The sequence below is a fragment of the Corvus hawaiiensis genome, chromosome 14, assembly GCF_020740725.1.
Source record: "Corvus hawaiiensis isolate bCorHaw1 chromosome 14, bCorHaw1.pri.cur, whole genome shotgun sequence".
Taxonomy (NCBI): Eukaryota; Metazoa; Chordata; class Aves; order Passeriformes; family Corvidae; genus Corvus; species Corvus hawaiiensis.
The window spans coordinates 3,970,881-3,984,855 of record NC_063226.1 but is presented as its reverse complement, the minus strand read 5'-3'; the positions used below and the strand labels follow the sequence as shown (position 1 = coordinate 3,984,855).

The window sequence follows — 13,975 nt, the reverse complement described above, 5'->3', positions numbered from 1 at the left end:
CCAGGATTCCCATCTCCTACAATTAAAGGTGCCATTTATTACTTTTTAAGAGACAACAAACAAGAGTCATATTAAAAAAACTTCCCAGAGAAGGCTGACCTTGGGCATAAGTCCTTGTGCTGCCAAGGCTTTCAGATGGCAAATGATAAAGAGCTGTACTGACAAGTGTCAAATCTAAATACTGGGCTCTGTTGAGGGTATGCCAGATCCTTTCCATACTCTTTCATATCCAATAGGAATAACTGGGGGTTAAATAGGGGTTGTTTTTATCACTTAGTGTGCAGAAAATACAAGTATGTTCTGCAAGAACCTGACAGCCATGATCCTTTTACATTTGTGGAATATAAGCCATCAGATGTTCCTTTGATGCAGCTGTTTCATGTAATAAGTGCAAGCTGCAGCTACCCTTCTACTACTTGCTAGCAGTTACCAGTAATTTACTAGTAGTTATTAGGCAAGCAGCAGTCGCCTTTAACTCAACACACATAAATACTGCCAGGTTTGCACAGCCCTGCCACAACAGCATGAGACAGATGTTGATAAGCTGAAGAGAGTTCACAGAGGGTCCCTGAGGCTGATAAGGGCTGAAATATTTGCCCAAAGAGTAAAGTCTGAGGGAACAGGGCTTGTTCAGCCTGGAGAAAGGAGAATTGCCAGTGCCCACAGGAAGGATATCAAGAAGATGGAGCTATGCTGTTCATGGAGCATGGGAGGAGGAGGAAAGATATCAGACTGTGGGCAGGAATCAAAACAAGCGAGGTCCAGACGACTTCTAAGGAAAATGATTTTACTATTGGGACAGTGGAGCATTGGATCAAGTTTCCCAGAGGTGTTCTGATGTCTCCGTCCTAAAGATTTACAAGAGAAAATGGAATAAAACCTTGAGTGGCCTGCTCTGCCCTCACACCTGCTATGAGGAAGGAGGATGGCAGCAAAATGAAACCATACAACACCTGGTATTTCACTGTATATAGCTCCATTTCTGACTGCTTGGTTGGCATATGTTGGGTTTTTTACTGAGAAATGGCATTTTACATGAGCAGTAATGAAGACAAACTCTATTTATATCACAGTGCCTACCTGGGGTTGGAGGCTATTGCAGTGAGGGACTAACAAGTGCCTTCATGCCTGCTGCCCATCAATGACCTGCTCAGATGAGTTTTCTTTAAGTAGAAAGGCTTACTTTGCTTCAAACTCTATGGAAAATACTCTCCCAGAAGACAATAAAGGGCCAGAGAGAGAAGAATGAAAATAACTCGTTCTGGAGTACTTGAACTAGTAGGATACTCCAAGAATAAGCAAACAAAAAAGCCTCAAAACAATCTCAATGAACCAAAACCCAGCAGACCCTTTCTGATTCGCCAGTAGATACATTAGGATTGAACTCTGCACGGGGGGGGGGGGGGGGGGGACGACATTTTTATGGTATTCAGAGTTAACAGGGGAAAAGGGATGTCATTTCATGCCTCAAAAGATAACCAATATTAAGTTTGAAATTTTGCATTGAAAAGTTTGTAAGAATTTGAATATGTTTAAAGTTATTTTAAGTAACCCACTTGGAAAAATGCTTCCTTAGAAATGGGCTTTCAGAAAGTCAGGATGCACCTATTAGTTTTCTACTCTCCATATAATACCTGCAAAATTACAGATTGCCTTTTTCTAGCTCTGCTAATCCTTCTTGAGAGTTGGGAGTGTTACTACTCACAAGGGGCAGATTTTCTATAAGAACAGTAGTTCCCCATCACTTCCTGTGACAAAAATTCCATGCCTTCATCCATGTGATATTCCAAGAAAACCTTCCTAAGTAGTCAGAGAAGGCTCTGAGGAAAAACACCCCAGCAGAGCTGGTTCCGAGCCCTCCTTCCAGCTGGCAGAAGTGGGGAGCATCCCTGCTGTAGCGCGAGGGCTGTCCCAGCTCTCCCTGGCCCTGCGGTGGGAAGGGTGGAGGCTGCAGGATGCCAGCAGGGTCACCGCTCCTTTTCCATGCTCCTGCTGGACAGGCCTGGAACCACAGGAGGGAGGAGGTTGGAAGGGTCCGGTAGGCAATGAAATAACTAATGTAACAGTTGGCTTTTCTTGAGCACAGCTGTTTGACAAGAACATCTCAAATTTTACTAAATATAGTAAAATCCAGTACAAATAATTTTTATGCATGGTTGCATCAATCCACATTTTTTTCCATTTTTTTATATCTTGTTCTTGACTTGTGACAGGTGTTTCAAGTCATGAGTTTGAGCTTATTTTTGCTGCATTAGTGGCATCACATTCAAGCCCTTGTCCATGGGAGACCCTTCCCAGTGGATATTTGCTATTTCTAATTTCACTCCAGTATTCCGGTTCCATTTTGAGGGTGGCAACTTTGTCACTGTTTATCAAGATCTTAATCAGACTGACTTATGCCAGGCTCATGTCTCACATTCTTTTTCTTTGGATCTTGTGGGAATGCTGTGATTTTTTTCCAATTCTGGCACAGAGCTTTGTAGGTGGGTTGCAATCTGTAGGATAGTTCCCAGTTATTTGAGGAAGCAATTGCGTCTAAATGTGTCAACACCTTCCCTTAAGTGGATCATCTCTCCTGCCTCCTTTAGTGGGGAGTATGGGAAGTCACTGATTGTCTTAAACTGATTTGTGTCTGTGGCATTCAAAGTTTTCTTTGAAGAGAAAGTGGAGCTTTCCTGCAGATTTTAAATATAGCTGTTTGTTCTGGGTTTTGTCCTGTTCCTTTCCACTTAGCTCTGACTCCTGCAATGCTGCTGCTGAGCTATGCAGATGTTTCCTGGCCTATCTCTTTCCCAAAGGATGGACTAATGGGAGCTCTTTTTAGCGTTATTTTCAAAACAGGGTAATAAAAATATTCAACTTCTTGTTGTCTGTGTCTGGCCTGGCCTGCAGTGGAAGTGGCTGAGTATGCAGAGTGTGCAGACCCTGTGGAACATGGTGTGGGCAGAAAGGGAACAGTTTTTGACATAGGGCTGGTTTAGTTATCAACAGTCTGTGCACATGTAAATGTGATTACGCTGTTTCCCCCCAGTGCAAACACTGTAAACAATACTGATACAAGTAATTAACTTGACTTTCTAAAAAATGTAGTATCATAACAGACACCAAATGTCTTCAAAAATATGAGAAAACATTCTTCACTTTCTGTACTTGTCTTGCCTATGCAGATCTTTCCTAGTTGAGTCAGTTACCTGGCATCGAAGGACTCTGGTCCAAAGCTATCCTTGACTTTAATAAAAAACTCACTTTTTTTTATGGCCTGCCTCATATCCAGTAAAGAACTGTTTTATCAGCTCTTTCTACTAACCTAGACCTTGCAATAGTCCTGGCTCTGGAATCCACAAGTGGTACCTTTCTGGACTTATTCTACAAGAAAGTTGGATGATTCCTTTATTATTCTTTGCTAGTCCTGTAGAAACAGATATTTTTCTAACAGGTTTTCTGTAGGTACACTGTACTACCAGGCTCAGGGCAAAGAGAAAAAGAATAATTTACTGTAATGCTATTGAGAAGAGAATAAACATTACATAACTGCATAAATATATTCCACTCAGTTGAATTTTCAAAGAATGAAATTACTGAGTTATTAATTAGAAAATCCAGACATTTTGAAATGCATTACAAAACTCCTTTCTGTTAGGTGTTTTGGTGGCAGATGGACTTGGGAGGCAGCTGTAGCTAAAAGTCATTTTTGAAGCCTATTTAAAACATGATTTGTGGCAAAATTCTCAATTTCTTTTTCTAGGTAGTTCCAGATGAAAGTACTTTTATAATTTGCTAAATCAAATGGTGCATTAGGTATTCACACATGTAATCTTAACATTATTACAAAAACCTGTTTAGACTCTTACTTTTAATACATATCATTCAAATTATCTGCAAGCTCAACATGTTTATACGAAGCTTTTCAAATCATTCCCAGTTTCCTGCTGGGTGCCAGTCTACCTTCAAATTTAATGTGTTTTCCTAATGGGAGCAAAGACCTTTCCCAAAATCTTGTATCCATTGAATGAATGGAGGGTTTCTTGTGGATAAAGACTTCTTTTTCCTCAAAGTCCTGGCAAGCCTGCTTGGGATGAGCAGCCGGCTTTGCTGCCGGACTGGAGGGGAGATTTCTGGAGATGGATTTGTACTTTCCAGCTGACAACCACATGAATTTTACTTGGCTCTAGCATAGCCATGAGACAAAGATATCAGAGAGGCCCTGGCATGTCACACAGTCACAGAAGAACAGGCTGGGAGGGACCTCTGGAGCTCATCCGGTCTGAGCTCCTACTCGAAAGCAAGCCCAGTTAGAGCAGTGACACAGGACCGAGTCCACTAAGGATCACAGAATCCCAGACTGGTTTGGATTGGAAGGGACCTTAAAGCCCATCCAATGCCACCCCTGCCATGGGCAGGGACACCTTCCACTATCCCAGGGTGCTCCAAGCCCCGTCCAACCTGGCCTTGGGCACTTCCAGGGACCCAGGGGCAGCCACAGCTGCTCTGGGCACCCTGTGCCAGGGCCTCCCCACCCTCAGTGGATCTCACTTTCCCTGAGGAAGAAGATGCCACAGCCTCTCTTGGCAGCCTTCTCTCACCTCCCTGATCACCCTCACAGGTAGAAAGTTTTTTGTACATCTACTCAGATTTTTCCCCTGGGCCAACACGCGCCTGCTTTCCCCAGTCCTGTCAGAGGTTCCTCTGGAGCAGCCTGATTCTGTCGCCTCTCTCCTCTCCCATCAGGCACCTGCAGGCAGCAAGAAAATGCCCCTGAGCCTTTTCTTCATAAGGTTGAACAAATCCTGCTGTAGCTGCCTCCCCTCATCCATCATATGCTCCAGCTGCCTGACCCTCTTGGTGGCCCTGGCTGGACTTGCTGTGGTCCTAGAAAATCCCATTCTTAGGAGATTTCCAGCCATGAGGGGAAAAGATAGTGCTGTTATGTGGTTTTTCATCTAAATGAGACCAAAGGCCTTAAATTAGGGATAGTAATAGCAGAAAAATCTTATATCTTATCTATTTTCTCATTTAGAAGTTTGAGCCCAATCAGAGATACACCTAAAAATATATGAGAGATTCAGAAAGAAATTGCCAGGAAGCAAACACTCATTGCATTCAGGTTCAAGGGAACTAATTTTCTCACCAGAAGATAGATTTAAATGATGAAAAGCAGGTACATGGCATAAAGCTGCTCCTGGGTTATACATATATATTCCACATATCCACTTCCAACAATTTCAGGCCTGAAGTTTTGGGTTATCAAATCACTTATGGTGACCTAGTACTGCTCATTGAAATTTTAGCCAGAACACTAACAAGCTCTGTAAGAAAATAATCTCCTTATGCCCTACCTGAAACATATTCTGTGCTGACTCAAGCTGACTTTCTGAGCAAGATGGTCTCTTCAGCAAAAGTCCAGTTTGACTATTGACTATTAATTTTAGTTAGATTCACTACATCTGCTGAAGCATGTACTGAGTTAGCAGGAACAGGAGTAATTCACGAGCAGAAATGCTGTTTGTACATTGCCCAGTACAATGCAAGGAATTTGCTCTTGATGATATCTCAGAGCAAAGGATGACTTCTGCAAAAGGGATTTAAGGGAAGAAAACTGACAGAAGCTTTGTGACATGATGAAAAAATATGGATTAAATGTATCAGAGCTGTTGCTAAGAGGAGCTGACAGAGCTGCTGAGATAGCTCAATGGCCTGATTAAAGAGTAGAGAGAAACCGTGTTCTCTGTCCACCTCGACAAGATTTCATCATAAATTATTTCATTAGCTTGGTATAGAGACACTCCCTCCCTAAAATAGATGTCAGATTGCCATGTAGGCAATCCTGAGGAATATATAGAGATACCACCGGGTCTCATTATTTGTGTGAAATTGAAAAGAAAAACATCCTTAGGTGTGCAGGCTGAAACTGAGAAGTCAAGAAATATTATATTGAATATTATATACTTGTAATGCAAGAAAAAAACCCTGAAGCACTTGGGTCTCCAGAAAGTTTTAGATTGTTGTAAAAGATCATCATTAAAGTGTGAACATTTTTTACACTGACTTTTGGATATACAATAATCTCTCTTGCTCAATGCCCAGCCTTTTCACTGATCCACACACTCCTTATAAATCCTTGAATATTCCTGAAGTTTGGCAGCAGCTTCCTTATTAGCTCATATTCTCAACAAGCTTGAATTGAACCCCCTTTATTAAATGCACCAACAGGTCTTTATATACCTTCTTCATATGTGACTTGTTAGAAGCTAAGTTTTCCAGCTTCTCTCTATTCCTAGAACACCTAAAAGAAGTCTTGTTAAAGTACATTTGATTGCAACAGCTCAGGCTCAATGTTCTCTATAGCAACAAATATGCATTGGCTACGTCTGTCAAACCTTCCCTCAGCTTCTTCCTTTCTGCCTTTTATGGCCAAGCCTTTCACACAGGTTGTCTTTGGTACAAAGTCTTTCCCTCTACGTATCTAGATAGTAAAATATCTTTCAATTATTTTACTGTTCTTCACTCATCCTGTAATTTCTCTCCCATGCATCCAGTCCATGATGCTGCATATCATTTGCTCAAATACCATGAGTAGGACAGGAGCAGGGGAGCCCAGCAAAAACCTGATGATTTCTTAGTCCTATCCTCTCATTTTGCTGCTTCTTCTTCTTCTTCTTTTTTTTTTTTAACTCTACTTCACATTTCCTTGCTTGTCTCAATATGCAGTCCTAAAAGAATAAAAAGCAGATTTTATTTGAAGGTTCAATGTCCCATCATAGAATTTAGGTAAAAAAAGAATTAAAATTCACAACAAATACAGAGAAAAAGGAAATTAATATCAGAAGGTCTGAGAGGAGAGGTAAGAAGGTGTGTTGGAGAGGGGTAACCTCCTTTAGGTCTGAATCCTGTTCTACTAGCTCTGTTACAGCTTCTTCTGCTTCTGCACAGTGCTTACAGCTGGATAGACCATCAATAGCCAACCTGGGAGAATAAAGCATAAAAAAATCCAGTCCATTCATTTCTTTTCAATTTGCACTTGAAAACATTCTGTGTACATTATTTCAAACCACACAGGGAACAGTTCTCACAGCCCTGCCTGGTAACCAAGGGATGGGAATGAATACATCTCTATTAAATTTGCTGAAAACACATTACAGTGCATGCTATCAAAAGAAAGAAAAGAAAGGTGTTTTCAAAAAACCCCAAGAGCGTTTCACTGTCCATGAGAAATTAAGAGCAGGATGGGAAGGGGTGTTTACTCAGGCACTTAGCCAGGAAACTGTGTTTTCCACGGATCCAGTCATTCAGGGAGCCCATCTCCGATTTTCCTGAGCTCCCTCCCTCTCTTCTCCCAGCCCTGCAATTATATTGAGAAATCTATCTGTAGGTGAGAAAAGACAGCCAGTCCTGCACCATGCATTCAAACGCTTCCTCTCCTTTAGGTAAGTGCTACCACACCGAGGCCATTTGTAGGAATTTTACACAGCAAGATAAACAAATGCAGACGCTTAAGGAAATGCGTGAGCTGCCAGGAGAGTTTTGCAGAGAATCGCTACCAAAAATCCTCCTGAAAGAATCCTCTCTAAATCTCCTGGGAAATGCAGCATTGCTAATTAGCAGGCTTGATGGAAAACGCTGTGAGATAGATAGAAAGTCTTGTCACTTTATTTGTGCGTGCTTCCCTGCATCTTAAGTTGCAGCTCCGGCTCCCTGAGGATCATGTGAGGCTGGGTTATATATTGGGAGCCGCGCTATGGTGCTGGGAGTGTGTAAGCCTGGCAGCTGGGGAGTGTTATGGTTGCTGCTTTCCTGTGCTAAGCTGATTTACTTGTTTAAGGTCTGACCTCATCATCCTGTCAGTATGGATTCCCACCTATACAGTTAACAGCAGCTTAGCATCGGCTGCGAGAGCTCGCGGTGTATTAATCAGAAGAGAGAGGGAGAGAGCTACTGCTATTGGTTCTTTTGTTGGCTTTTCTTAAGAAGAGGAGTTGAAACAGAAGAGATAACAAAGAATCCATTTCCTTCCTAAAAGAATAGGCTTTTGTATTTTTTTTTTTTCCCTCTATAAAAAATGTCAGTATCTGGAAAGAAAGAGTTTGATGTGAAGCAGATCCTGAGGCTCCGCTGGAGGTGGTTCAGTCACCCCTCGCAGGGCTCCGCCGGCTCCGGGGGCTGCCATCAGCAGGAAGGATATGAGCACAGAGGGACTCCGGTGCAGAACAGGTTAAAGAGCCACTCTCGGGACAGAAATGGGCTGAAGAAAAACAGCAGTCCTGTCCACCACAACATCCTGGCCCCTGTGCCAGGGCCAACGCCGGTGCACCACCGATCCATCCAAACCTGGCAGCAGCAGAACCTCATAGAGCAGCTGCGATCAAATGAGGATATTCCCAAAACGAGCACTGAGGAAAACTCTGTCAAAGAAGATTCAAGTAAAACCACACAGGAGCTGCAGATGATCACGGAAGAAAATGCAGATGAATCTGCAGAGAGGTAGGAGTTTTAAAGTCTGCACTTGGAAAGCCAGACTTGTTTCCAAGTTATTCCCTAAATCTGCCTTTGTTTTTAGCCAGAGTTCCTCACTGCATTAATCTCACTTTATGTATGTGCACACCCACACTCAAATGAGAAGGAACACTCTCACATCAGAAAAATGAACAGAAACATTGTCATGAAATTTTGATCTTTGCTCAAGGTACATAATTCCATAACTCTTCCATATGCATACAATCTGCCAGTTTGTCAAATTTTCTCTATCAACATTCACAGCATATCTATTTTTTCTCTTGATTTATTATGTGTGAGTGCAATGAAAAAAGGAGCCTCCTGAAATCCTGTCCTCATTCTGACTTTATCAATGGGTGCAACTTTGACAAATGGGAGCTGCTGGAGGTGCATGGGCTCTGTGGTTGCCATTGATCTCTCAAATTTCTCACTGATTTTCTTTTATTGTCTTCCTGGCAAGTAAAATTAACCTTGAACTAAGTGGAAAGGAAGCATCATTCTTTGCTTTTTCAAAGGTTTCTTTGAAATCCCAATACTTTCACAGCTTATTTATTATGCTAAGACAAATATTTTCTGCAAGGTCAGGTGAAAAAACATTATAGCTATGAGCTCTTAAAGGTATAAGCACAAAGGAAGAGCTGTTTTTAAGTTGGGAATAACAGAGAATACAATATTAATACCCCTTATTTGATAAAGCCTTTTTATGTTTTCTTTTTCAAAACTCATGTCAGTATTTTTAGCTCATACAGCAACAGCTTATACAGCATTTTCACCCCACCTTTACCCCACCCTGGACTCAAATCAAACATTTATAATATGATTATTTGCACTATTTGATGAGATTGCCATCAGTCTTTGGGAATAATTTAAATGTATTACATTGCATTTAAATACAAATTTATCTTACTAGAAGTTATAATTCTCTCAGTAAAAATCAAGCTGACAGCTTGCATATTTTTAGCAGTTATTATTTTTCAAGTTGTGCATCTGCTGTGGGGAACATCTGCAGACTGAACAGCAAAAACTGCATCCCAAAATGTCACTTGGAAAACAGTCCCAGTAGTCAGCAGGTACCAGATAAAATCATTACAGAATAAAAGCACTGAGGAAGGACTGTGGGAGTTCTGTGTGTTTCCAAGGGCACTGCTTTGGAATGCGGAAGCAGCATACTCTTAGTACAACATTTCAAATGCTAGTACAAATTTCCTGTAAAAAAAGTGATTTTAGACACACCTGAGAAGGAAAATCAATTTAATTTGAAGGGAAATAAGAACAGCTATTCAACAAAATAAGATTCTACACCATGGGAAGAGGGAGGTAAAAAAAAGCCTAATCAGTTCAGTTTGGGAGGTAATAAACCACTGCCTTCTAAAATAAGATGTGGCATTTTCTCCAGCTATATATAAAGTTTCTGCTAAGACCTCCTGAAGTTTTGTACCCTCATATCTGTTCAAATTTAAGTTCTGCTCTTGAGCTATTTAAAGTTGCAGCTTTCAGGATAGTTTTGGGAATGTGTATATCATGGGTTGTTATATAAATAAGTGGGGTTTTTAGGATTTCAGTAAAAGCCTTTGTTGCATGTTGTAGGTTAAAATCTATCCTAACATTCATCTTAAAAAGCTGAACTGGTAAGAAATTGTTTAGAAAGTGATTAATGACTATGAGTTTCTCTATAATTAAAATTTATTTCAAGAAAATAAAACTGACCACAAAAGACAACGTAGCTCCAATTTCTTAAACATGTACCAACAGAAATCATTAAGTAAAACACTGTTCCCTTCCCCCACAGCATCCAGCACAGGCCACAGATGAATTAATACATTAATTGGCTGGGTAGAAATAAGATACTGAGAAGAAATAAGGAGAAGCAGCCCTATATCTACATCTACCTATATCTAGGATGTAGATATCTGTATCTGGATATATTTTCATTTCTTCAAAACAATGTCTCATCTTATACCTTTGAAATCATCTGATTAAATCCTTCCAGATCTCCTTTTCCTTTAGAAGTTCCAGATAGTCCCAATCAATTGCAATCTGTGGGTAATTAACACATAAAAATCAGGTGTTTCCAGGATCCCCTGAGCCCATGTCCTCACTCTGCTAAAGTCACCACAGAAGGAGCTGTACAGGTACTGCAGCCACATTTCACATCCACACCTGAGGACACCAAAGACAAGTTTGCTTTTTATACCATAAAAGCTCCGTACCTTCAAAGCAGCTGTCTCTAAACCAGTGGATTTATCTCTGCCTGGAGCAGTCCCATTTTTGGGTGGATCTAAAGCAGTACTCTGCTGACTGTCATGTGGACATCCAAAATAGTAGAAAAGGAGAGAGAATCTGGCCAATACCTCAACCCTGAGCAGAATGTGAGAGCAGTTTCTACTTAGACTTTAATGCTTCCCATGATAAACTTCAGAAACAAAACCAATACTCTGAATTTCTTCAGAAAAACTTGAGCTGTCTTTCTCTAGAAATCTCAGGAGCCAATGCTGTCAGTGATGGACAGAGAAAACTCTGGGGTTTGATGAAATAAGGGCTGGTTATTGAGGAGGAAATGTAAACAATAAAGTTCCAAACAACAGTTCTATTTGGAATACACGATCATCAATATGCTTATTTCTGCTTTCTTCTATCTATTTTGGTATTCCTGTCCCCAAATTAAATACTGCAAGATTTAAAGAAACCTTTCTGGTCCATGGTCTTGCTCCTGAATTATATCCCATGACAAGTGACAAAGTAAATGAGGCTCAAGGGACTAGAACTCATTAGTTTTGTCCTAATCACTACCACTTAATGTGTGGTCAACAAATACATTCTGGGCCATAAATAAGTGGTTTATTGGCACAAGGGTAAGGAAAGTTTCTCAGCAAACTGGGGACTGTCTGGTCCAGAGTTGCTCAGGAAAACTGCTCAGCTGTCAAACAGCCTTCTAGAAGCACCTAAAATGATGGATGCTTGACCTGCTGCTATGAGATCCTTATGGAAGTCACATCTATAGTTTGGAAAAAATATGAACAGTGGACAATATATATTTAGTGACCTCATCTGGCTCTCACCAATCTGCTCCTTGAATGAGGGTTGGGACCTCCTCACAGGTGAAAAACAGAGAAACCAGATAAAGTCTGAATAGCCACCAAGTTCTTTTGTTTGTAGAGTGTATTTCCCAATATCACATTTTTTGGTATTACTGGGGTCATCAGGGAGCTAAACTTTTGGAATTTGGCCATGCCAAGGCAGAGCAAACACCTCCAGAGATTTCAGGTTTGGCTTAGAGAGGGAGCTGAAGTGAGCTCTGCAAGAACCCATGGGAAATGACCTGTGGATTGCTGCTGGTGCAGCAGGCAGGGCTGGGGCAGCTGAGCACTTGAGCTGTTCAGGACATCTCTGATCTACCCTGTCTGGAATCTTGTGAGGTTCTGGCTCCTCTGCCAGGGGGACCAGGAAGCATTTCCTTTTCTTTCAAAGAAAGTGATCTGGCAGTGGTGCAGAGACACCAGCGCACACTGGCAGGATTTGATTGCTAGGTTTTAACAGAAACTTTGCTCTTGTGTGCATCAACATAGGTGTGCACACAGACTGACAAAGCACTAAAGACTCCTAAAAAGAAGAATTGTGATATTAAATTACTTCAATTACTTCCCTTAATAAGTTCTGGACTCACAGACATTGACTTCTCCACGAGAGCACCATGCCCAGCGTTTATTAACATTATGCCATGTTACCACATCCATCCCTGCATGCCTGCCAGGTTTCTGATTCCACAAGTGTGCTACTGCAGACCATGAGTGCTGCTGAAGTGTTTCCTAGTTGCCCAAAGGCAGTTAGTTTTCAATAGTAAATGTAGCATCCATTCATCACTTTTCCCTTATGCATTTTTTTTTCTAATTATGTGGCTGCAAAAAATTGCTGACAAACTCCAGTTTGGGACAAATTCTAGACTTACTAATGACAAATGTTTTCTAATTTCCCACATGAGACAAAATATATTTCTAATTAATTTTAATAGAACCTTTTGATGTCATAATCCAAGCAGTCAGTATTGATGCACATGGAAAGACATACTTGGGAGGAGTATCCTCCCAAAGGCAGTCCTTTTCTGAGGTGGCTATTTTTGATGTACAGCTATTTTGATAGTTCATCTTAAGACTTGAAAACTCGCATTTTTTTGGTTTTGTCAGACATATGGAAATAACTATCAGACTATTTTCTTCACTGTCTCTGACATACATACAAACACACGCACGTGTACATGACTATTTCAGATGTTGTCTCCTATGTGAGGGTTTTCCCTTGAGTTCTGCTTGTAACTCCAGTAGCAGATGACAGTCTTGGCTCACATTCCAGTGTGAAATAAAGAAGAAGAAAATAGCTGATAATTTTCCTGGTGAAAATGGAACATAAGACTTATTCCGTGAAACCACTGGTCAAACCAGACTGAGAGGGCTTTTGGCACTGAGAGTGAAGTTCTGGGTATCCAGATAAACAGTGAATCACAGGAATGACTGATAATGGACCCCAAGCAGCAGTAAATGGGAGGTCTGTGATGTGCCCTGTGCAGAGAAGGTGATAAAGGGCTGCATTCACGGGGTACATCACTACACTCTTTCCCTGTTGTGGGTAAGAATTCAGTTCCATGAACCATCTCTGATTCCCAAGGTAAAAGTTTAGAAATGATGATTCCTAATCTCACATCACAGCAACCTGTATTTTTAAAACAGAACTACTCCAATTTTATTTTCGCTGAACCTCCAGCATTTTAAAAAAAGTTTAAAAAATCTTTTCTTTAGAAAATAAGTATTTTAGAAGCATGTAGCCAGGCAGCATTTCAATCCTTCTGTGACAAAGTTGGACCAGCTACATTTTGGTGCTTCCTTGCTTGTCTACAGTACAATTTAGGCTCATTAATGCCTTGGTCTTTCCCCTTTGGGTAAAGGTAGGATATTGCTCCCCTTATTCTTCTTATTGCCCCACTTCTTTACACCCTTTGTTTATGTTAGAAAATTGCTGTAAGTCTAAAGAGCTGCAATTCTTGAAGTCTTGTCTCAGAATTCCCATTTCTGACAGCTTTGATATTTCATTGCTGTCCTGCCTGTCTGCAGCAGGTCTGTCTGGACTTGCAGCTCTGTGGGCAGAGCTGGATGTGTTCCTGTTGGGGTCTGGCAGCTCTAGTGGAGAGCTGGATTACCTCTGTGTCATCCTGGCTCAAATCTCTTTGAATATCCTCAGTGGTTGTTTTTCTTTTATCAACAGCATGGTGCTGTTGCTCATGCCTGGCTTGTGATTCATGTGAAACTCCTGCCTCTGTACCAGAGAGCTGTTCCCAAGCCATCTGTACATTTTTGCAGTTATTTGTTCCTAAAACCAGTACTTTGCACAAATAAATTCCATCTTGTGTTTATCAGATACTGTCTCCAATTGGCTAATATTCAGTTCTGTTGTTATTTGATAGCCCTGATTTACTGATTTAATATTCAGTTCTGAT

At 41.0% G+C, this 13,975-nt stretch overlaps 1 protein-coding gene across 4 annotated transcripts in view; it reads left to right on the top strand.

Annotated features, from left to right (window-relative positions):
* KLHL4 (kelch like family member 4) overlaps positions 1-13,975 on the top strand; it is a 76,729-nt gene that overhangs the window by 31,308 nt on the left and 31,446 nt on the right. For 2 of the 4 annotated variants that reach the window (XM_048318895.1, XM_048318892.1), the window contains exon 2: positions 8,064-8,478. The exons of 1 other annotated variant lie outside the window; for it this stretch is intronic. In XM_048318895.1, the coding sequence (XP_048174852.1) occupies positions 8,441-8,478 (38 nt within the window). In that variant the 5' untranslated portion in view covers positions 8,064-8,440. Of the gene's footprint in view, positions 1-7,282; positions 7,425-8,063; positions 8,479-13,975 lie in introns of those variants that run through there. One more of the 4 variants, XM_048318893.1, reaches the window with a different exon arrangement.